This window comes from Carettochelys insculpta, chromosome 1, assembly GCF_033958435.1.
Source record: "Carettochelys insculpta isolate YL-2023 chromosome 1, ASM3395843v1, whole genome shotgun sequence".
Classification (NCBI taxonomy): domain Eukaryota; kingdom Metazoa; phylum Chordata; order Testudines; family Carettochelyidae; genus Carettochelys; species Carettochelys insculpta.
In genome coordinates, this window is record NC_134137.1 from 292,780,936 (window position 1) to 292,804,587 (window position 23,652).

General features: G+C 44.5%; 1 protein-coding gene and 1 long non-coding RNA gene across 9 annotated transcripts in view; one reads left to right on the top strand and one right to left on the bottom strand.

Moving 5' to 3' along the window:
* Positions 1–10,031, top strand: part of NR2C1 (nuclear receptor subfamily 2 group C member 1) — a 116,779-nt gene extending 106,748 nt beyond the window's left edge. For 5 of the 6 annotated variants that reach the window (XM_075011771.1, XM_075011728.1, XM_075011738.1 and 2 more), the window contains 3 exons: positions 244–381; positions 6,945–7,050; positions 7,625–10,031. In XM_075011771.1, coding sequence (XP_074867872.1) covers positions 244–381; positions 6,945–7,050; positions 7,625–7,799 — 419 coding nt within the window. In that variant the 3' untranslated portion in view covers positions 7,800–10,031. The remainder of the gene's footprint in view (positions 1–243; positions 382–6,944; positions 7,051–7,624) is intronic. The other variant, XM_075011746.1, reaches the window with a different exon arrangement.
* The window catches only part of LOC142022201 (uncharacterized), an 85,533-nt gene extending 61,939 nt beyond the window's left edge, over positions 1–23,594 (bottom strand). For 2 of the 3 annotated variants that reach the window (XR_012647885.1, XR_012647883.1), the window contains exons 1-2: positions 23,444–23,590; positions 7,313–7,460 (exon numbers count right to left, since the gene is read on the bottom strand). This is a non-coding gene — a long non-coding RNA (uncharacterized LOC142022201). Of the gene's footprint in view, positions 1–7,312; positions 7,461–23,443 lie in introns of all 3 variants that reach the window. The other variant, XR_012647886.1, reaches the window with a different exon arrangement.
* Between the last annotated feature and the right edge of the window lie 58 nt (positions 23,595–23,652).

A 23,652-nucleotide genomic window follows, 5' to 3' on the forward strand; every position in this document is an offset into this window, starting at 1 on the left:
GACTCAATGACCTCTTGAGGTCTCTTCCCGTTCTAGTGTTCTATGATTGGACTCTTTAATTAGGAATAGCAGACTAATCTTTGTGTGTGTGTGTAAATAAGAATATAAATAAGATATAGATTAATTGACTTGTAGTTTTTTTTTCTTCACAAGAAGAGTATGGATTCATTTTACAAGTTGTATGAATCATTTAGAAATGAGGAGTACATTTATCCAGAACATCTATTTTTTGTACTGATCTAGATAAGCTGTCTACAGATAGAGGAAAGCTAGTGATGGATCATATCTTCAAACTGCAAGAGTTCTGTAACAGTATGGTTAAGCTTTGCCTAGATGGGTATGAATATGCTTATCTGAAAGCAATTGTCCTCTTCAGTCCTGGTAGGTAATTCTTTTTTACTTTAAAATTTTGTTCTTTTCTGTGATAATTCATATTTGAATATTTATAGTGCATATATTCCAAATCTCAGCTTTCTGTGAAAGTGTGAGGGAGAGTGATTTTTTTATATGTAAGTTCATGCATTTCTGACATTACTGTAGCTGCAAGAAATCTGTGAACCTGTTTTCATTTTAATTAGGGGTTATGTTGAAGTCTAAAAGTCCTCCCTCTCCCAATCTACCAAAGTTCCCAACTACCATGAGAATTTTATGCATTTCCCCCAAACTTGCTGCATCTCAGAAATTGTTATCGATGCTAGAAGTTATAAGGCAGACATACCACTAATGGTTTTTACCATCATGTTCTCAAATTCTGCTCCTGGAGAATCAATTGGAGGGGGAAGAAACTGGGAGGAGGGAAGACATAGGAGCCAGTTTGGCCGTTGTGTGGGTGATATCCAGTAAGTAAGGGGGCGGGCAGGACTAGACATTTGGAACAAAAAACCTTTTGGGAGAGGGAAACCGAGAAAGGATTGAGGGATAAGAAGATCATATCAGGAGCCTGGGAGTAGAGGCCAAGAAGAGTGTTTATTTAAAGAAGGTTTGGTTGCAAATTCAAACATTCAAAAGTTAGAAAATGCCAGAAACTTGGTTGCTTGTGCAGCTTTGATTCAGCTGCCTTCTGCTTATATATTATGATAATCTAATTATATGATCACATATTGTTGTTTCCCCTGGACCTCTCCCCATTCAGTGCACAGGGTGGACCTGCTCTTGGGAATGATTTGGTGTTGTATAGTAAGGGAGACTATTGTCTCTAGGACTCCTGCCTTGTTTGTTGCAGAAGTTGGAAGGGATGCAGTGAATGAGCCAAGTGATAGCAGTTTCATGGTTAAAGATATTAAATGCTGTCATAGAGAAGTGGATTCTGTTTCTGGCTCTGTTCCCATGAGATGGTAGGCAGGTGACTTAAACCAAGCTTTTCACTGTTTATCACTAATTGTCTGTTCCTTATTTTCTGAAGGCCCAAAATGAGACCATGGGCCCTGATTTGTCGAAGTACTGATCACTCTCAGCTGCCACAGGAGTCAACAGAAGGTGTCCTTTGAATGTGCAAACTGCTATATAGTGCTTTGAAAAATAAGGTCCTAGGTATGTCAAATGGCCATTCAAAATTAGTGGATACTTCTGACCTTAATAATTCTGTGTCTCAGTTCCCCATGTGCAAAATGGTGGGGGAATGGGGAAGAATACTACTCCCTCATCCCAGAGGGAGGCTGTGAAATTAAATTAACATTTGTGAAGTGCTCAAATAATATAGTGATTAACAGCACAGAAAACTTCATGCAGAAAGAAATAATTCTGTATTTGGAGCCAGAATAGTGGACAATAAATAAGTGCAGTAGGTAGAGGAGGAAAGAAGTGGCACACATTGAAAAAATGAATATAAAAATTGAATATAGTAGTCATATTCACTGTTTGAGGCAGAAGTCCTGTGGTAGTAATGTATGATCATGTAATTAAACACTATATCACACTACATAGATGATGGAGGGGAGAGGGCAAATTGACTTCAATTCTGGCTTTTCCTAACTTTTGAGCACTTGATTTTGGTAGCTTAACATTCTTATAAATCTTTTGTGTGTAATTTAATTTATGCCAAGATGCCATCTCTTGATCCCAGGATTTTTATCCATTGTTCATGTATCGAAGCTTTGTAATAGAAAATAAAACAAAAATGCTACAAGGAACCATGATCTGTTAGGTATTTTTCTGTACACAGAACCATTTTTTACTCAGGGGCATTTCCTGAGTAAGTCTGCAGTCTGCTCATTTTTCTCATAACTCTTCTAAAAGCAACAACAACTAGTATATCATCTTATTGCTGTACCTTTCCTGAAGCTGATACCCAACAGAGGTGAATTTTAAAAAGTCGCTAAATCACCTGGGATGCCACTTTGTCAGTAGTATCATCATTTGTATCCTATATCTGCTGTTTCAGTAGATTGTGAGACTTGAGGGATAGAAAGCAGCTGCTGTGTAACCTTTACTATGTGTGTCGTGTCTATGGATAGAGATAATAAAGACAACAGTAAAATATAGTGGTTATATCTGTATCGTACTTCATTAGATATTATTTAAACACCAGGAATTAATCATTCATCACTTGGACTGAAAAACATCCTATTTTCATGATAAGATTTTTTCAGATGTCTTCAGCCTATCGCACCTAAAACTGTGTGTGTACACAAACAGAGATTGGCACACTGAGCTCAGGGAGCAGGAAACAGGAGACAAACAGGAACATGAGGTAATAATCAGGAAGGCCCGTCACCAACTTCCTCCACACACTAATCATCATACTATGCCTCTGCATTTTTCATGACATTACTTACATTGAGCCCCAGTGACAGGAGTCACATGCCTAGGCATGGAAGCTTTGTAAGCAGCAGATGGCAGTTTTGGGATGCACACAATTTCTTAAAGCCCAAAGTTCCATAAATTACTGATATAAATACCATTTGCCTTCAAATTCCACAGTCTGCTACCAGCAGCAATGACAGAGCCAGACTCCTCCTTTTCTCTAATCTTATACGTTCCAATCTTGTTGTAAATAGTTTAATTGTTTGAGTTAGATTTAAGCCAAAGGGTTGGAGGGATTTTTGTCAGTCTTTCATTATGTGTCAGCTTGGGTCTAGCTCACAGTGGAAGGCCCCTCCTAAAAGAGTGGGATTATAAGAGAATCCTGTTGTCTCACAGAGTTCTATGCTTCAGGTAGATGTGAAAATGTGCCAAAATATCTTAAAATTGTCCTAAAAAGTCTCCTGCGGTAAGAAGCTTGGTAGTGTAAAAGTCTGCTAGACCTTCCCAAACACAAGGAATATGGAAAACATATCTTTCTTAGTGATAATGCCTACCATAAAATCCCAGGCTAAAGACGTGAGTTCTTCAGATGGAGTCAAAGAAAGCACATTTTATGGTACTGTTCACTCTAAAAAGCTGTACTGTGAGAGAAGGAGGTTCTTTGGGAAGGATCCCACAGTGCATGTGCTCCAGGTTGTCATATGGAGAAGCCATCATTAGATCCATGGTTCCTGCCTTTTCCAAGATTAATACTACAGATTTCCTGGAATTGAGAAAACCAGTGTTTTCCAAACCTGCTGCAGGGCTGCCTCAAAGGAAGCTTGGCTTAGGTACAGAAAAATGTTTGGAACTTTAGTTGACAGCTTGGAGAGTTCCAGAATTAAAATTTTACTCAGCTGTCATCCATACATGTACTGTGTACTTTGGTGCTGTGATTCTGATGAGGTGATGGAAGACTAACATTGTCTCCTCCCTCTCCATTCCCATCAACTCCCCCAAGGAAGCCTTTTCCTGCAAAGAAGGTGATGGCATCTGCAGAAGTCACTGGGACTCCTCTACTTTAAATCTTTAAGAATGGTAGTTATACCTGATTTGAAATCAGATGCATTCTTTCAGAGGAGCAGGAACTGGTGAGACAGTCTTAGGAATTCCTCTTCTGTACTTTCTGTCAAGGCCTTTTGGGATTTGGTGTGCAGAATGGCTGTGATATTGGTATTCCCCTAGCAATTCTGTCTGTCAAGACAAAAAATCCTTGAGTACAAAGTAGAAAACACAGTCCTCTTTGTCAATGAGCTAATTAAAAAGTTCTGGAATCATTCATCCTTTACAGCTTCTGCCTGAAGGAAGCCAGATGTCTTATAACAGGTTATCAGTGTGGCTATCACTTCTGTTTTCCAATGTTTTATCCTGGACCATTTATGAATTCTGGCAGTTTTGTGAAAGACATGGACACATGGAGACAAAACTGCCAGAGTTATGGCATAATAAAATGTTTTGTTCTGGTACAGAGCTACCAATTGGACCCCAAACACGTTTTTTCTTGATTTATACCAGAAAGACTAGGAATTGTCCAGAAATTGTCTGGAGGCTTCCCTTGATATTATGGACACTAGATCCAGGTCTTTGGTTGTGGCTGTAGTGTTGAAGAGGTATTTTGGATTCAGGAATGGTGGTATCAGCAAACGCAAGACAATTAGGGAAGCCCTTCTGTCTTCAGAAGTAAGAAAGGTGTCATATTTGCCTCAGTAGTTTCATCTACTGTTAGTACTGCACGTAAGCCAGAAGTCTGAAGATGTGCCAGAGAGCATTGCATGAGTTTTGGGGAACCCAATCCTCATCCTTCTTCCTCTTCTCCAGCCTTTTAGGAGTCTTTCTTCCAATACTTACAGGTATGACAAGTAATATCGTCATGCAGCTCAGTTCCAGAGATTACTGAATGAAGTTAATCCTTGCAGTTCACAGCATGAAAAAACTTTACCTACCTTCTGCTCGTTTGTTTTTTTAGCCCCTCTAGTGAAAAACTAGTGGGAGAAAAGGACATATTGGAAATAGAAGCCACTCAGGGAGAAGGATACCAGAAAGAAGTTTCAAAAGTAAAGGCCTACCCCTATTCTGAGATCCATATATTGAAGAGATCCTGAAGTAAAATTACCTCTTTTCTAGAGAGCATGATCCTTGTCCTAGAACTTCAAGGCTGATTTGTATTCTTGGTATTTAATATGATTGCTTTTACATACAGATAATAACCATAAGGAGTATCTTAGTGTCATGAGAGGTGCAGCAATCACAATTAATTACAAAGTATTGCCTCCATGTTTTTCACGAAGTTCTTGATGGTATCTGCAACTCATCTGACTTGTCAGAGTCTTTCTGTGGGCACAGCTGGCTCATGAGAACCCAGTCTTACAAAGGGATAGTTCATACTTAGTGGTAGACTTGCTTCTCTATCCAAAAATTATTCAGTTACCCACCCTGTGTTGCTGTCTTGCATCAGTATAGCAAAAGATGATGCAAATATGCATCAAAGGCCTTTACTTGACAGAATGACTGCTAGGTTTTAGGAGAGGTTGTTTTGTCCATGTCAGAAGAGCTCATAGGAGTGTGGGGAGTCTAAAAGACATTTCACTAGGAAGTTTCACACCCGTCAAATGGAAGAGGTTTTAAAAGTTTGCTCATATTTCAAAGCCTTGACCCCGTTTCCTCTGTGTTTCCAGTTACTGTCTCCTGACACTTACATGTCAGAAGTATCTCTGGAAGTCTTTTCTAACTGGAAAAGAATATTCATCCAGTCATGTTGTGAACTAGCAGATGTTTCTGTGCCTTTAGGGTCTCATGGCTAACTGACCTAGTGGGTGGCAACTTCCCTGGGAATGTATTACACTATGCCCTTATCTGAAATCTGTGTGGCTGCTACAAGGAATTCTGTTTATCCATTTAATGATGGCTTTTCTTTCCATGTGGTGTCATGCATACACATTAGGATCAGCAGGGTACTATTTTAGTTATCGTTAAACTAGCACAGAGTTCTTCAGCCTGTCTTTTTAGAGTTACTAGCTAACCACATATAGCTGGGCTTTGAAAGTAATGTCATGAAGGAGAAAAAAAGATGTTTCTTCTAGCAATAACTTTTCCTCTCAAAACATATTACCTCTACATGGTCCCATTTGATCTTCCCTTCTGCTCTTTACTTTGGAATCCAGCTTTATATTTCAGATATGGGTTAAGAAATTAAGGAATCCTTCTATAGGACAGAACATTAATACCATTGATCTATGAAATATTGGGTTTGAGGGAATTGTAGGACCTTCCAACCCAATCCAGACCCAATGGCACCTGATTACATATGTCAGGTTCAGGCTGGGTATAAAAACAACCCCGTGCTCTCTCTGTTGGCTTAGTTCATCGCTGATCACCTCTTCATGCTTGTGGGGTCGGAGCAGTAGTAGCTGTATGCCCTCCTCATACTGGTCCCTGACATTCCACAGCATGCGCAGCAGAGTTTGGCAACAGTGGTTGACAGGAGCAGGGCAGGTATCTGCTGCACTGAACTTGTAGGCAGGAGGTAGCCGTGGACAAATCACAGACACAGACAGGGCAAGAGGAGTGGGAAGCCCCCTGCATGCCAAGCTCATAGGACAAGGCAACAGCACTGACTCAGGTTTGGGGAAATGTGCTCCTTTTCAGGTGTGCAGAACTGAACTAGAGCAGGGAGGTGGGTTGGGAGGAATTGGTTTACCAGAGAGGGAGTGGTACTGAGTGGATAACTAGCACTGGCAGTTCCTGAGAGGAAATAACGTAAAGAAAATGAAATCTGGGATGTCAGCTAGACTCCATGTAATGTTTAAGCACACAATTATCCAGTAACTGTCAACATATCGGAATAAAGCTGTTATGTTCTTTGGCAAAGCAGAAACCAGAGCCAAGATCAAATGTGAATAAGATTATGTAAATAGTTCTACATGTGACAAGAACATCATTTGCTTGGATTACAAGAGTGGTTTAATGTATTTATCTGGCTAAACTAGATCTTTGTCATCTAAGAAAAGAATCCAAAAAAGGGGAAACGTCCAACATCAACATTGGCAGAAAACCAGAAATTGCTACAGTGGCAAAAGAAATAATAGGATGGTTATACCAGATGGGCGTTGTTGGTTTCATGCATCTTATCCAGAGCAGATATAACAATATAAATTGTATTTCAGATCACCCAGGTCTAGAAAATGTGATACAGATTGAAAAGTTTCAAGAAAAGGCTTATGTGGAGTTCCAGGATTATGTAACAAAAGCATATCCAGATGATACCTACAGGTATGTAAACATCACATGCTTGATTTTTCTTTTATTTGTTTTCTTTGGAGCTTTAGTTACCTTGATTTGTGAGATAGTTCCTTGTAAGAAATTTGAGACTCAGTTAAGTGAAAAATGTTGACAAACCTTAGTTCCTCTTTTAGTCATTAAAGTCATGTGACTTTATTCTTACATACATTATTTTAAAAATTAGTGTATTACATTTTTATGTTTAAAAGTTAAATTTTATACACATGTATCTCATTTTTTGAATTGTACATACCTGACTCTTTGAAGCCAGGTCTTCCATTTGTTTTCTTTTACTTGCTACAGTTTTCTCAGACCCTCAGTTTTTAGCATGTTGTACAACCCACATATATTGAAATGCTTGTTAAGATCTTCATGCTGCCTCAAAGATGTGTCTTCCATGCCTACAAAAGCAATATTAAACTTCCTTAGAACTGGGGTTTTAAGGAACCATGACCAAAAGTGTAATCCTTTGTTTTTTCTTACTGATAACTACAGATAACATCAAAAAGGAAGCCTCGCTTTACCTGTTAAACTGTAATGCTCTTTTGCCAAATCTGTTTTTCAGGCTATCTAGGCTTCTACTCCGACTGCCTGCCCTCAGACTGATGAGTGCTAACATCACAGAAGAGTTGTTCTTTGCAGGACTGATTGGGAATGTTCAGATTGACAGCATCATCCCATATATCCTAAGAATGGAGACAGCAGACTACAACTCTCAAATTATTGGTCCTTCTGTATAAATGTGGAAAACATGGATTCTGTACAAAGGTGATATAAATGCACATCACCAAGGCAGTTATGATAAACTGTCCCCAACAGCTAGCAAAAAGCCTTCCTCGGCAACTTTTAAAAATTCAAAGAAGATTAAAATTCCTCCTTTCTAGTACATAAGATAAATGCTGCAGAGTGTTCTGAGGGATGCAGGACGATTTCCTTTTTTCACCTGGTTTTCAAGGACTTGTAAATTATCTGGCATTTAATGAAAATCAAGAAGTATCCGTCCTATTTTTGTAGATAGATGAACCTTGGAATATTGTCCAAAACAAATAGGAAAACCCAGCCCAGTGAAGAAGTGTGTCGACTGAACTAAGGTGTCACTATTTAATTTTAGAAAAAAATAAATTGTCCTCCTTCTCTGAGTTGTGTATTCAGTGTTTTGCTATAGTTCATTCTTGCCCATTCTATGGAACATGATTGTCAGAAATCCTAAAAAGGCAAAAAAAGATTAAAATTGAAATTAGACCTTTGTAATTAAATTCACTTTCCTTTCAGATGCTTTGAAAAGAGCTGAAGTTCTTGTTCGAGGAATCAGTACCACGAAAAGGACAGGGAAATCACAGAAAGCATGCAGTTTTTTTTATATTCTGTTAATACCTTGATGCAGCTGATTGTAGTGCGCCTCTGTCATTGGCAATGAGATTGATGTAATTCTGGATGTCAAGGGGTTAATATGTTCTAGTGTTGTATATTGGTAGTTACCAGACATTTGTATTATATGGTGGGAAACTGAATAAGAATAAACTATTTTCCAAAATAGTTTATTACTTAATCAGATTTATGTTGTATTTTTATAACTAAATAAGTTTTTATTACTGATTGAGCCTAGAGTACAGGTTATTTTGTGCCTGGTGGTCCATTATTCTTCTATTTATAATGATCTGAGTCCCCATAATGCAGGTTTTTCTGTTCTGTCCACCACATTCCCTCCCTCGTTTGTTCAAAAATAAATCGTTTTCATTTCTTGTAATATAAATTCATGCTACTGATCAGGAGTTGGGGGAGCTAGGTTGGTAAGGGGTGATTGTAAACAATAAAACAAACAAATGAATAAAGGGATTGTTTTATTTTTACATTAATTTTGTTAATTAACCAGCATTTATTTTAACTGTTGCAATTGTCATTGCACTTTTGGTGTCTTATAGAGTTTGGGTTTTTTTGGTTTTTTTTTTTTTTTTTTTTTTTAAGGAATGATGTTTGCTTTGAAGTTTACCGCTGCTCAGATAAATGTACCCGCTTTAATGAATTTCAGGTGAAGCCCATAACTTTTTTTCTAAATGGACACATATTTTCAAGCAACAGTGTCCACGGATTCTTGCATCATTGCCCAGCTGATTGTTTTCAGTTTCATGCTGTTGAATAATTTCTACTGTCTGCAGTTAAATTTTTCTAACTCACATTAATGTTGGATAGGAGGCTGGCCAATTTGGTACAGTCCAGTAACATCAGCTGCCCTACTACTGAAAATTAAAATCTGAAAATTACTACCACATCATGGGCATGAAAGGTACTTTTAACAGTTCTATGTGCTTGGTGGATGTTCTCCAGAACACATAGTTTATTTATTTTCCACATTCAACCTTCACCAATTTGACTAGTTTGCATTTAGTCATGACTTGTAGAACTATGCTTGTTACCAGCCAATAAAAAATTTTGCCAATTGAGGGATAAAATTATTCAGGTTTATAATTTTTGATTTAAGGGAAAAATTATTTTTAGTATAAACAAGGGGTGGCCGACACGTGGTCCACAGGCCAGAATCTGCCCTAACGAGCCTTATCATCCAGCCCACAGAGCTGGCAGCGGTGCCATTTTGAAAGACAGCTGGGTAGCTCCAAGCCACATGTGGCTCTTTAAGAAGCCATCTGTGGTTCTTGCCGCTGCCACTGCTCACTCCTTTGGCTCCCTGCCCTACCACACTGAAAGAATTGAACTCAATTTAACTGCTTTAATAGCTGGCAGAATGGATCTGGCTGTTAAACCAATTAAACTGAGTCCCATAATTTCAGTGCAGCACGGCAGGGTGCTGCTCCTGCCGTGCTGTAGGTCGGGGAAGGGAGTAAAAGGGCTGGGGGGAGACAGCGACCTGGCGAAGGAGCAGCAGGGGGACAGTAGCACATGGAGCTCCTGGTTAAAGTAAGTTAATCTTGTGTTTGGGGCTGCAAGGGGTTAAGCCTGGTGTGGGAGGAGGGAAGTTTGAGGCTGCAAGGGGTTTAAGCCAGGGAGTGGAGGGGCGGTTTGGGGCTGCAAGGGGTTTAAGCCTGGGGGTAGCGGATTGTTTGGGGCTGCGAGGGGTTTAAGCCTGGGGGTAGAGGATTGTTTGGGGCTGCAAGGGGTTTAAACCTAGGGGCAGGGGGAGCAGTTTGGGGTTATTTTGTGTTTGGTCCCTGGGACATGTAAAAGATTGCCACATAGCCCCCAATGAAAAAAGGTTGGCCACCCCTGGTATTTCAAGTTTGAATGGGAAAATGAATGGTTTTATACATTTCAGAATCCTGTCGATTAAAGATGGGAGCACTGTTCTAAACAATGAACTGAATAGTTAAAAATATTTTTTTCTTAAAAATATTTATTGCACAGCCTGCTACATTGTTCCTTACTGGTATATGTCCTGGTACAGCTTTTAGTTACATTTGGAACAGTTTCAAAAAACTTTATTGTAATGTAAACTTAATGACAAACCCATCCTGTGCTCTCAGCACAATTTTTCTGTTCTCCCTCCTGTCAGTGTCACTCTTAAGTCATTTGTTTGCTCATTCCATCTCACATCCACATCTTTCTGGTAGTTCAGTTTTAATGTAAACATCAGCTTATCACAGTAACTGTCTTGCTATTGTATAAAAGCTACTGTAAATGTACTGAAACCTGACTACAACTGTAAATTCTATTTTGGCTGTATTTTTTAAAATAAATTGTAACTTTTTATGATAGAATAACAATTGCAATTACCAATCAATTTGTAGTATTTTATATGAATTGATACATAGACTGTGACAGTGTATTCAATTTCTTATAGGTTGTCTGGGTACACTCTTTTTGCGCAATGTAATATTGTCAATTGTAAGACATTGGGACATTGCTTGTAATTTGCTATTTCTAACTTTGCCATTAACATTTAGTTTCTCCATCACTTAGCTTTTTAGCTTATGAATTGCATACATAATGCAGCTGATGTATTGTAAATCTCTGACTAAGCAGCAGTCTTTCTTTTAAAGCACTATACATTGATAATTATAGAAGTGTGCCATTATGAGTTCTGGTAATGGTTGTTCATGTCACAAATGATAATTTTTATTTCAGGATGTTTGTTCAACACCAGTAAGACTGAAAGACCACTGAATCAATTTTGGATAAGAAGTAGGGCATTGCTGGATTGTAAGTAGTTTTGGTTTTGGTTTTGGTTTTTTCCGAATGTATTACAGCAGAGATTTGGTTCTTGGTTTTATCTCCAAGAGCACAATAGGTCTTGGAGAACTCATTAAAACTCAGGGTTCCATATTTACCATTGTGGAAGTGGCTCCTTGTTACAGAGCTTAGCTTCTCATTGGTAGCTTAAATATTTAAAACTTAATTGTCTACATCTTTGCAACCACTTCTGAAGGTAAACTTAATGTGGTGTCTACCAGAGTTTGCTGGTAGCTTAAAACAATAGCCTGGGGAAATGAATTGCCATTTATTTCAGAGTGTTAAATGTGAAATATAACAATGTAAATGTGAAAGCTGTCTCTTTTGCTGCCCCTCAACTTTGTAGAAAAATCCAGTTAATGTGTTTATTAATTTGTTGGGGACAATGGCGGGTGTTGGTGTTTGCGTGGGGCATGGGTTACCTGATTGCAAGAGAAGGGAAAAAGGAATCCACCATGTTCCCCCAAAATAAAATTAAATATGTGGCTGACTGTGAGCCCAGTGTCACCTGTTCTCAAACCTGCTGCAGAGTCCTGTTCCCCACCCCTGCCTGTCTCTACACCATCTCTTTCATCCCTGCTTCCTGGTACATTTTCCCTCAGCTTTGTGCTCACTTAAAAAAGAGTAAGAAATGAGGCTAGAGGGGAGTTTGAGTCACGGTGTCCAATATGCTGTCTGTTCTCCACCTCATGAACTGGACAGCGCAGTGTGGTGAAGTGGCTTGGTAGAGCCGCACACATGCCCCACCACTTGGTGGGAACAGTGTGGCAGCAGAGGCAGGTCTTCCTGCAGTTCACTTGGGCCATGGGGTTCAGGTGGCGTCTCGGGGTTGGTGCAGCTTGGGGCTGAGTGGTTCATGCAGCGTGGCTCAGAGCTGGGCAGCTTGGGTGGCTTGAGGCTGTGTGTCTTGTGGCACAGCGCAGGGTTGGGTGGCTCATGCAGCGCAGCTCCAATGAGTCACCAGCAGTTTGTAGGAGGATGCGGGGGTAGACTGCCTTGCTGCGGAAGGCGGGCCCTGGCTGCAGAGGGGCATGTGGCAATCCATTCAATTTTTTTTGGACACTTCTGCTTTAGAGAAGAGAGTGATCCACTGAGGAACCATAGGAAGCTTGTTTGAGAGCATTTTCTCTCAAGCTTTTTGTTTCCTGGTACCTTTCCTCCCTCACTGAATTTCCAGTTTCTTCCATTGATGATCTGTGTCACACACACATCCACTCTCCATACCTCCCCTTATATATTCTTACTCCCTGCCATGACTTCCCAAAATATTTTGTATATTCCCACACCACTCCCGCCATCACATGCATCGTTCTTTCTCCACAGACTCTCTTCTGCTTCTCTAACACAATATACACACAGCCCACACCAAGCCATGAATGTCTCTGGATAATTTCACCCCCATCTATGATCTTCTCTTTACATCCCTGCTTCCTCTAACCCCAAGCACTCAAATGCAAAGCCCTATTTTCATATTTGTTAATGTAAACATAACATATCAAAGATTTTTTTCATGACATGCATATCCATAAGAAAAACAGTTAAGGTTTTGCATTTCAGTGTAACTGAGAGGTATTGGATGTGTACACTGGAATTAAAAATAGGTCGATTGTTCATCTGTGAAATTTGTTGTTAAGCTAGAGTATTGAAGTATTTAGGTACTGTTGGAGATGTTGAGGGTGTTGATACTACTGGCTTAACTAGCAATTGTTCTGATATTTAGTGATTAAGTTTTTTTGAATAGGTTGATCAAATTAACTTTCTAAATTAACTAGAAGTGTGGGGAATGGGGTGGGAGGTAATTAATATAGTTCATTAGTAATGGAATGGCCATGTCTACACTAGCCCCAAACTTCGAAATTGCCATGCAAATGGCCATTTCGAAGTTTGGGGCTAGTGTAGACATAATATGTGAATTGGATATGGGATTCTCTTTGTTAAATATTCTGAAAACCTGAGACAGTTGGCATTTTGGACAGTTGAGAGAGCCAAACTGCCAGGCCTAGAAAGAACCCCGTGCTCATAGCAGCTCCCATAATTAGAAATTATATCATTAGATTAACAAAACAAGGTGATTGAGGTAATACCTTTTACTGGACTAACTTCTGTTGGTGAGACAGAGAACCTATCACACCAGAATTATTCTTCAGATCTGAGAAAGATACTCCCAAGTACCACAGGTAATTACAGAGTGGAACAGGTTGTTTTAGGGTTGCTAACTTTCTAATGCCTGAAAACTGGGCCTCCTACCTCATCTCTTCCCCTGAGCTCCAAACTGCAGCTCACTCCTCTTCCTGTCATTTGCTGCTGTTCCTTTTTTCCCTTCCTGATTGATAAATCCTCTCCACATCCTGACCGCCTACTCTGGGCTCCCTTTGCCTTGGGAGCCACTGAAGCCTGACTCAGAGCTTGCTCCCTGCCTACAAGCAAGAAGATACAAGGCAGTCCCAGCTGAAGAGAGGAGGTGTGGATTGATAACCTGATGCTTCTTCCTCGAGTGTCCCCGTGGGTGCTCCACGATAGGTGTCGGGCTCGCCCCGGCGCCGCAGGTCGGATCTTTCCAGCAGTTTCTGCCGGACCACGCATGCGCCGGCGCGTGCCACTCCCTTGCGCGCTCCCGGCCACGTGCACGATCCGGTCCCCGCCAGTTCCTCTTTAACCGCCATCGGCTGCAGATGGAATCCGCTCAGGCTACGGCCAGAGTTAGCGTATTTTATGTTTTTAAAGTGTTGAGAGTTTCTTTTTCAGTCTTTTAGCTTAAGTTAGCTTGTTATTGTTTTCAAAAAAAAAGAGCAAAAAGTAAAGTTTTACAGCCTTAGTAGCAAGCGGAGCAGCGGAGGCCCGGGGACGTAAGGCCATTAGGCCTCCTGCCGCGGCAGGCTGAGTTCGAGAGGGGAACAGGCACAGAGAAGGTGCTAAGTACCCTATTAACAACTCAAAGACTCACCACAATGTCCTCTTCAGGATTCAAAAAGTGCGAGTCATGTCACGAAGCGATGCCGGCCTCCGATGGGCACAGTCAGTGCATTAGGTGCCCCGGGGAATCTCATGTCACCCAGAAATGCTCCTTCTGCGCAAAGCTCACAGCCAGAGCAAGGAAGGACAGAGAGATGCGGCTGAAAATGCTGCTCTTTGACAAGGCCCTCCAGCCAGACACACCGAAGCGGCCTCAGCAGGAGGGACCCGCAGGGGCCCATGAAAGGAAAGCTGCTTCCCTAACCCCATCAGTGCAAAAACGGAGGAAGCTTTCACCAACCCGATCCCTGCCGGCAGCCACAGCGAGCGGGACGGGTGGAGAGCATAGCCCCCAGCCGCAGTCACAGCTGAGCGGCAGTGGCACGGAGACGCACGTGGCAGAGGCTGAGCCTCCGATAATCAAACAGCTGCCCCACACCATGGGCAGGGCAGCGGCCAGGCAAGTGCCGGAACCGGCGGCACCGCAGCTAGCGGCACCGACCCCCGGGGAACCGGCGGTGCAGAGCTCACAGGCACGCGGCCTGCAGGCACCAGGGGAGACCACCCGCGCGGCACCGCAGCGGAGCGTGCCGAGCGCGGCGCAGACAGCGGGGCTGAGATCCCTGACGTGGAAAGGGGCGGAGCCAGCCCCACAGGGGAGGGGAAAGGCAGCACAGAAAACCTGGCACTGCAGCCGTTCTGCAGACAGGGCTACAGGGCTACTCGCTCTAAGCCCTCCACTTATGCTGCGGACTCCAACGAGGCAGCAAGGGTCACCTCCACTATACCCTGAGCCCCCATCCCCGTTCCTACAGCCAGCATCACCATGGCTCGGACCACCATCGCCCTTCCTGGGCTTTGAACCCCTGGAGTACTGCCACAAATCAGTCTCTCCATTATCTCAATCACCCAGACGATCTCGCTCCCCCAGACGCAGGGGGTATGCACCTCGAGAGTGGTCCAGGTCTCCATCTCAGCAACAGTGCCCCATGTTGCCATGGTCGCCCCATCACGCAGGGCATAGACACCATAGGCATACTCCCAGGGGCAGATCCCCCCAGACGGTTCAATATCCCCGAGGGCAATCGCGGACGGGGACGGAAACGCAGATATCTCAGGGGGAGTTGATTCTGGAACCCCGACATTTTCCCTCGCAAGCATCTAGCGAGAGGATGTATCACCGTCAACAGGACCCAGAGGGGTCCAGAGAGGCTTACCTTAGCAGTTCTTCGCTATCTTCCCCTGACGAGGCCACGGCCCCAGGGGACGTCCATCCTCCGGACGATCTCAAACAGTTCCAAGAGCTGTTTAAAAGGGTGGCCTTCACGCAAGGCATCCAAACAGCAGAGGTGCAGGAGAAACACCATAAGCTCCTTAAAAACCTGAGACCTCCGGCCTCTTCCAAAATAGCTATTCCACTTGATGAAGCAATCATGGAGTCCGCCACCACAATATGGCAGACCCCTGCATCCACTCCGCCTATAAGCAAGAGAGCGGATAAGAAGTACTTCGTCCCGGCGAAGGGCATGGAGTTCCTGTTCAGCCACCCACAACCAAATTCTCTGGTGGTGGAATCGTCTCAACAGAGGTCGAAAACTTCTCAGTACAAGACAGGGGGAACGGACAAAGATGCCAAGAAACTAGAGTTGTTCGGCAGAAAGGTCTACTCCTCCTCTACCCTACTGTTGAGAATGGCGAATTACGCAGCGCATCTAGCGAACCATAATTTCAACAACTACTCCAGGCTGACTTCCCTCATGGACTCGCTTCCAGAGGACAAGAAGCCGGTGCTCAAGGCCATCGTGCAGGAAGGCTACGCAGCCTCGAGGACAGGAGTTCAGATCGCCCTAGACGTAGCGGATACGGCAGCACGCTCAACAGCTACGGCAGTGGTCATGCGCAGGGAGTCCTGGCTCCAGACATCGGGTATCCCGAGGGATCTGCAGGCGAAGATCGTTGATCTCCCCTTTGACACGCAGAAGCTGTTTGCTGAATCAACCAACTCGGTCCTTCATTCCAGTAAAGACTCAAGAGCTACTCTCAGGACCTTGGGGATTTACACCCCTCCATACAGAAAGAAAAAGTATTACCCCCAACAAAGATGATACCAGTATCAACCACAGCGTCCCCAGTACCGCAAGGGCGACATCAACAGCACCAACAATACAGAACTCCTAGGCGACGTTCCCAACAGAGCCGTGCGTCCTTGGGGCAGGGCCAAAGGCCACAAGTCTGACACACAGATCGAGGGCTGCACTATCACTACCATCGCACAATGTCATCTGAAGCTACTATTCCACCATCGCCTCCGACCATTCTACGACCAGTGGCAAAAGATCACCACAGACAAATGGGTACTGGAGATCATAGCCACGGGTTACGCGATTCCCTTCCAGTCGCTCCCACCGCCACCCAGACCCCACCTAAAGGACGCCTCCCACGAAGTGAGACTCAAGCAGGAGGTAGACCATCTTATGCTTATAGGGGCAGTGGAAAGAGTGCCGGAGCAACTCGGAGGGAAAGGGTTCTACTCAAGATACTTCCTCACAGAGAGAAGGACAGGAGGCTGGAGGCCCATCCTAGATCTTCGAGGCTTCAACCGGTACTTGCGCAAGCAACGCTTTCGGATGATCACAGTCGCCTCTATACTTACGGCACTGGACGATGGCGATTGGTTCGCAGCCCTCGACTTACAAGACGCGTATTTCCACATAACTATTCACCCGGCTCACAGGTGTTTTCTCCCGTTAATGGTAGGCAAAGAACATTTTCAGTACAAGGTTCTGTCGTTCGGCCTCTCCTCGGCCCCCAGAGTCTTCACCAAGACCTTGGCAGTGGTGTCAGCCTACCTGCACAGACGGGGTTGTTTATATTCCCATATCTGGACAACTGCCTACTGAAAGGGGCCTCGAAGGAGGAGGTACTTTGCATGATACGCATCACAGCAGACACGTTCTCTTCGCTGGGCCTGGTCATCAATCTGGCAAAATCAAAGATAGACCCCGCACAGGACATAGAGTTCATAGGGGCACGTATAAATTCCATCACAGCAAGGGTTTATCTACCAGATGCCCGCTTTCGCGCCATTGGTTCCCTCGTGCAAGTCATCACCTTCAGCCCTACGGTGCCGGTTCTGACGTGCTTACAGCTGCTGGGCCACATGGCAGCAGCGTTTGTGGTACAGAACGCCCGATTGCATATGCGCAGCATGCGGCACTGGCTGGCGAGCATCTACAAACCGGCAGCACACACCGTCCACAGGGTGGTGTTGCCCACGACAGAGGTGCGCAGATCCCTGCAATGGTGGGTGAATCCCAAGAACATGCTAACAGGGGTGCCCTTTCACCAACCACAAATATCTGTTTTTCTCACTACCGACACCTCCCACATAGGGTAGGGAGCACACATGGGCGAAAAGGTGACGCAAGGACTGTGGTCCTCCACGGAACAGTCACTGCACATAAATATACTGGAGCTCAGAGCAGTGTTCAACGCCTGCAAACACTTTCGAGACCATATACAAGGCAAAGTAGTCGGGATCAGTACAGACAATACACACAATTCAGTTTGGAACCACAAGAATTTCCATACAACCTGACAGGTTTTAGAACTATCAGCAAAATAATCATTTTAATCTTTCAAATGTTGACTTTTAACTTCCAACTCCAAATGTCCTGACTTCCAAACAATTGTGCGTTAACTACAGCATTCTTTATTTTAAATTAATGGCTGTATTTAAAAATGACTATCACAATACACATTTTGGCATGGAAACAAAAATTTGTTTAATGATGCCTGCATATAAAGTGAGGGTACAGCTTTAATTCATGTTTGTAAAAGTACATCAAGATCTTTGGATTAAAGCAACTATAATTCTAAAGTGTTACTTGTAGAGTTGAGTTCCTGATTCCAACAGGTGAACCCGTTAGATCTAATGTGCCAGCACATTTGTATGAAATAGATTTAGATATAATCAGAAGTGATCTGTTTTGACTTAAATTTGTATGTAAATTTGTTTAACGACTGCAACAAGTAAAAGATGTACAATACAGTTCTTTCATGTACTGAGCTCTTCCATCCTATTATTTCTTTGTTATTTGCTGAAATTGTTTCTCACCACCATAGCAGCAAAGGGGAAAGTCCTGTGTTAGCTAGCATCTGTGATGGGTTTAAAAACACAAGTTTTTCAGTTCCATTGTTATCTTCAGCATTTATATAGAAATAATAGGGTCACTTGTAAATATTTCTACAGTGAAAGCTTGTTCCACCCCTGACATCTCAGATTCAGGTTTCTGAATAAAACAGGACTTGGGGAGACATTTTATCTTTCCAGAAAAAAAGGGGGGGGATTCCATTTTTAACTTGTCACTCAAATACTTACATGAATATATTTAAAGGGTTTCTTAGTTACTAGAAAATTACACTTTAATTTCAATCTTTGAATACATCCACTTAAGTTTTTAAAATAGAGACAAATGACAAGAACATCAAGGTTCTTGTGTCTCCTGGGGAACCATGTGAAAACTACACAACTGACTTAAAACCCTGAAGGAAAAGTAGAATGGTTGGAAAGACGGCCACAGCTAATGAGTAGAATTAATTGTCATAAGATAGTGAAGAGAGGAATATGGGGAAGTTGTAATGTTTAAAGAGGATTTGGTTTGCTGGACTCTTGAAAGTCGAACAGGGTCAGCAGTAAATGTGACATCTTATTTTTCAGTCTTCAGTGTGTCTGAAGATAGTTATTTCTCAGTAACTGATTAATACTGCAAAAGAGACATTAGGAATTGCCAAATACCATAGTGAGAAGTCATGTAATTTAATATGTCTAAAGTTAGTAGTAGGAAATAGAATGGGTGGAAAATAAATGGAAGAATACTTTATGTATTTATTCTTTTCTAGATCAAACATGCCATTGAGTAAAATGCCAGATGCTCCAATCCTCGAAGGTTAAAAAAAGAGAATGCAGGGAGTGGAGACAGACCATGAAGGAAACATTTAAAAGAGAAAGGCAGGACAGAATAGAGAAGGAGAAGCACATGGTAAAGGGCAAAGAGCAGGTGATATTGTTCGTCTCTAATCATGTGCCAGGCAGAACATGTATGCTTATCCACCCATAACCCTTTCTCCAGCAGCCAATACAGAACTTTTCTCTGGCATGCTCAAGTTCATCCCACGTATTCTTTGCAACTTCCCAGAACATCTACATGTCCTTTTCACTCCACCCCATCACACAGCTTCCAAAATGATAGCTCGACTTGTAGCTGTAAGCACCCACGTTGCCTTGCACTGCTTTCTCCCTTCTCACCAAGCCTTTTGTGAGTGTTACTTGGTATTTAATAAAAACAAACTCTCTGAGAGATATCCAGTACTTACTCATTTCATACATGTGGTGGTTGCTGCTGGAAGTAACACATAGTGGCAGTTTGATTGTTTGTTGACTACGAATCATAGTCAGGAGAACTTATAATTTTCCTGCAAGGCCGCAAGTTAACAAAGTGAGGCAGAATGCTACATAGAAAGACAATACTAGTGTTTATTGCCAAAATGTTGCTTCAAAGCCTCCCTGGTTCAAATAGCTCCCTGCTGTGCCCTTCTAATAATGGGTGCTTACAGCTATACGGCTGCACAAACTCAGAAGCCAGGCATGCTGCCTTAGTGCTTTGTCCTCAGGGGAACTTCTTCACCCTTAATCATCATCATCAATCACTGTGGGCTCAGCGCCCGTTGGTGTCTGATGCCTCTCCCACTGTTTCCTTCCATCTTTCCCCATCCAGTGCAGAGTGGCTTAGTTTCTGTAGACTAGCTCTGCACCAATCACCCTCAGCCTCACAAATATTATGGGGTGTGCAGCAAGCTATTGTGACTTTACGAATGATTCCCTTATTTAGGTTTAATCTGCCATAAATGCAACACCAGCATGATTTTAGTCTCCCAAAGATATATCCTAAGATCATTTTGCATCTGTTTAGCTTATTGCTGAAGTGTTCCTTGCTGCTGTCAAGGTTGCCCATTAAGGCTTCAGGAATCATAGTAATGAGGGTATATGGGGCCTGCAGAGATCACTATGGGCCTTTCAGCACTCCCCACTAGAATCTTCTGGGTTTGCTTAGAGCTTTCTGTACACACCAGTGTTCTTTATGACACGTCATGCCCCCCCAACCCAGATCATCCCAAGTTGTCACAGAAATGCCTATAGCAATCTACAAGCACCTGTAATACCATAGAGAAGTACCCCTTTCTATTGGTGTACTCCATCACAAGATTGTCTGAGACCAACATTGTAATGTATGTACCATCTATTCTGCAAGTAAGGAATCCCATTGCCGCAGACATCCATTATTTCACACGTTGCCAAGAGTCACAGACCTTCATAGCAGGATGTGATGCATGGCCCTGCATGCTTCTGTTAATGTAGCTCCAAGGGTTGACCACCTAACTCTGAACTGATTTATGGCTGAGTTGCAGCAGTCTGGAGTTACCAGCTTCTAAACGTCAATTTTCACGTGCTTCTCTACAGAGGGCAACTCTCATTTTGGTGTTCTGGTGCCGCAGTACTGGGCAAGCTCCACATACAGTTCCAGGAAGGTGGTCACTGCTCATCATCCCAGACCAACACAATGATGTGATCCCACCACTCAGTGCCCACTTCCTGTATCCGAAAGCAATGGTCCACTATGTTCAACTGCGCCCTGAATGCCAAAAGTAAGCTGGTGTTGTTTCTTTCCTTGGCACACAAGTCAGGCAACTCTGATTCCTGTTCAGATTGGAAGATTATAATGTACAGTAAACCCTGAAAATATGCAGCTTCAAGTTGGGCATTACTCACTTTAATGCAAACTAAGCACAACTTGTAGCTGCTCTGCAGCTGCCAACCTGCCTAGTTGCCCACAACTGGCTAAGAGCCCCTTCTCCCTGCCTTCCCCCAGCCAAGCGGTTGAGGGAAGGCAGGGAGACACAGCCAGGAAACTGATCAGCCCTGAGCCATGTCTACACGTGCACGCTACTTCGAAGTAGCGGCACTAACTTCGAAATAGCGCCCGTCACGGCTACACGTGTTGGGCGCTATTTCGATGTTAACATCACCGTTAGGCGGCGAGACGTCGAAGCCGCGAACCCCATGAGGGGATGGGAATAGCGCCCTACTTCGAAGTTGAATGTCGAAGTAGGGCACGTGTAGACGATCCGCGTCCCGCAACATCGAAATAGCGGGGTCCGCCATGGTGGCCATCACCTGAGGGGTTGAGAGACGCTCTCTCTCCAGCCCCTGCGGGGCTCTATGGTCACCGTGTGCAGCAGCCCTTAGCCCAGGGCTTCTGGCTGCTGCTGCGGCAGCTGGGGATCCATGCTGCATGCACAGGGTCTGCAACCAGTTGTCGGCTCTGTGGATCTTGTGGTGTTTAGTGCAACTGTGTCTGGGAGGGGCCCTTTAAGGGAGCGGCTTGCTGTTGAGTCCGCCCTGTGACCCTGTCTGCAGCTGTGCCTGGCACCCTTATTTCGATGTGTGCTACTTTGGCATGTAGATGTTCCCTCGCAGCGCCTATTTCAATGTGGTGCTGCGCAACGTCGATGTTGAACGTCGACGTTGCCAGCCCTGGAGGACGTGTAGACGTTATTCATCGAAATAGCCTATTTCGATGTCGCTACATCGAAATAAGCTACTTCGATGTTGGCTTCACGTGTAGACGTAGCCCTGGTGGGCTGGTCAGTCTTCTGGCTCCAAGGAATGGAGGGGAGCCTGGAGCCAGGTGGCAGCCTGGTTCCTGTCCTCCCTGCCACCCCCCAACTTGTGCAGAAAATTGAGTTACACAGGGGTTGCAGGTATGCAAACGCCATGTAAGCTGAGGGTTTAACTGTATAACCAAGTGTTATATGCATTCATAAAAGTGACCATAACAGCACAGAGTAGTGCAGGATCCATCCTGTGGAGACAGCAGGTGAACAGTAAACAGGAGCTTTTGAAAAATGTCACAAAATGGAATTGAAAGCCCATGGAATGCTGTGATGGTAAAAACTGTATTGTAGGGTGTTGAGCCCAGGCCCATGATCACTGCAATCCACTTTGCCTTCCCACAACTTCTAGCTGCTGCAGGTGGCAAATAGCACAGTGGATTAGCTACCCACAGTGCACTGCTCCCACTGTTGATAGTAGGGCTCCAAATGGGGAGGCACTCTGCCTACAGGAGCAGCATAGTGTGAAAATGCACAAATGATGTAATTATGCTGTTTTAACTGTTGACTTAACTTGCTCTGGCAAAACTGTAGCATAAACCAGGCAAGAGACAATGAGCGGACAGACGGGAGGGGACATATGTCCCCCAAACACTATGGCCATGAGGGACAAGAGGTCAGAGCCTCTGGGGCAGCCAGGGGAACTAGCCAGAGAGTGGGTGTCTGGCACTTGCAGCACCGTTTGCTCAACTGTCATTGGGGGGAAGGGGAAGAAGCAGAGCAACATGGCCATAGTATGCTTTGTCTCCCAGCTACATTGCCTAGGGCAGGGACAAGACTGCCCGACCCACACTTACCAGCAAGAATCAGAGCAAGCTGAGGCCAGATCGCTCTGCTCTCTTCCCACCTCCCCACATTGCAGCTGGTGAGGTGTGAAGAGGGCAGCCCCTGCTGCAGGCCCTAGACCCCTGCGCATTGTCACCTCAGGGAAGAGGTGGGCAGAGCAGAGTACGGGTGGGAAAAGGTACGGTTAAGGGGAAAGAGGGGATTGTCCTGGCCTTCCCCCAGGAATGGGGTGGTGTCACGTGGGAGAGGTGATCTCATGGTGGGTGGGCCTCCTCTGTAGTTTCCCCTGGAAAAGGCCACAGCTTAAGTCAATTCTTGCCGCCTTCTTTCCCCAGTTGTAGATTTTTTCTAGCAGAAGTCCCGCTGAGGCTCCTCAGTGCTCTGCCGGGCAGGCCGTGCTAAGGCATTTCAGCCTGGCATTTCTGGGGTCCTAAGGAAGTCAGGGAATTCTGCCCTAGCAGAAGGGGGCCTTGTGCCTGGAAACACAGGGCAGTGTGGGGGGCACGGGGCACGGCTGGAGCACAACGCAGTGCTGCGGGCACAGGGCTGGGGGCTCATGGCAGGGCAGTGGGTGCAGTGTGGGGTGGAATGCCGGAAGGCATAGGGCAGTGGGGGGTGAGTGCCGGGGGGCGCAGGGCACTGCTCCACCGTGGCCCCCTGCTCCAAGTCTGCTTTCTCCGCCCGCGCGGGGCGCGTGCAGGGGGAGCACATGGCGCTGGCGAGCGGCACTTACAATTCACGGGGCGGTGGGACAAGCCTGGCGGCCGGGGCGCGCACACAGCCTGGGCTGACGCTGCACGGCGGTACCACACCACGCAGGGCTAGAACGCGGCCGCCCGCGCCCAGCTGAGTGCCGGAGGCCCGGCGGGGTGCGGCGCTCAGAGCAGCTACAAGGCCCCGCCTCGCCCGGCCGTGACCCGCGGGAGGCGGGACTCAGGGCTC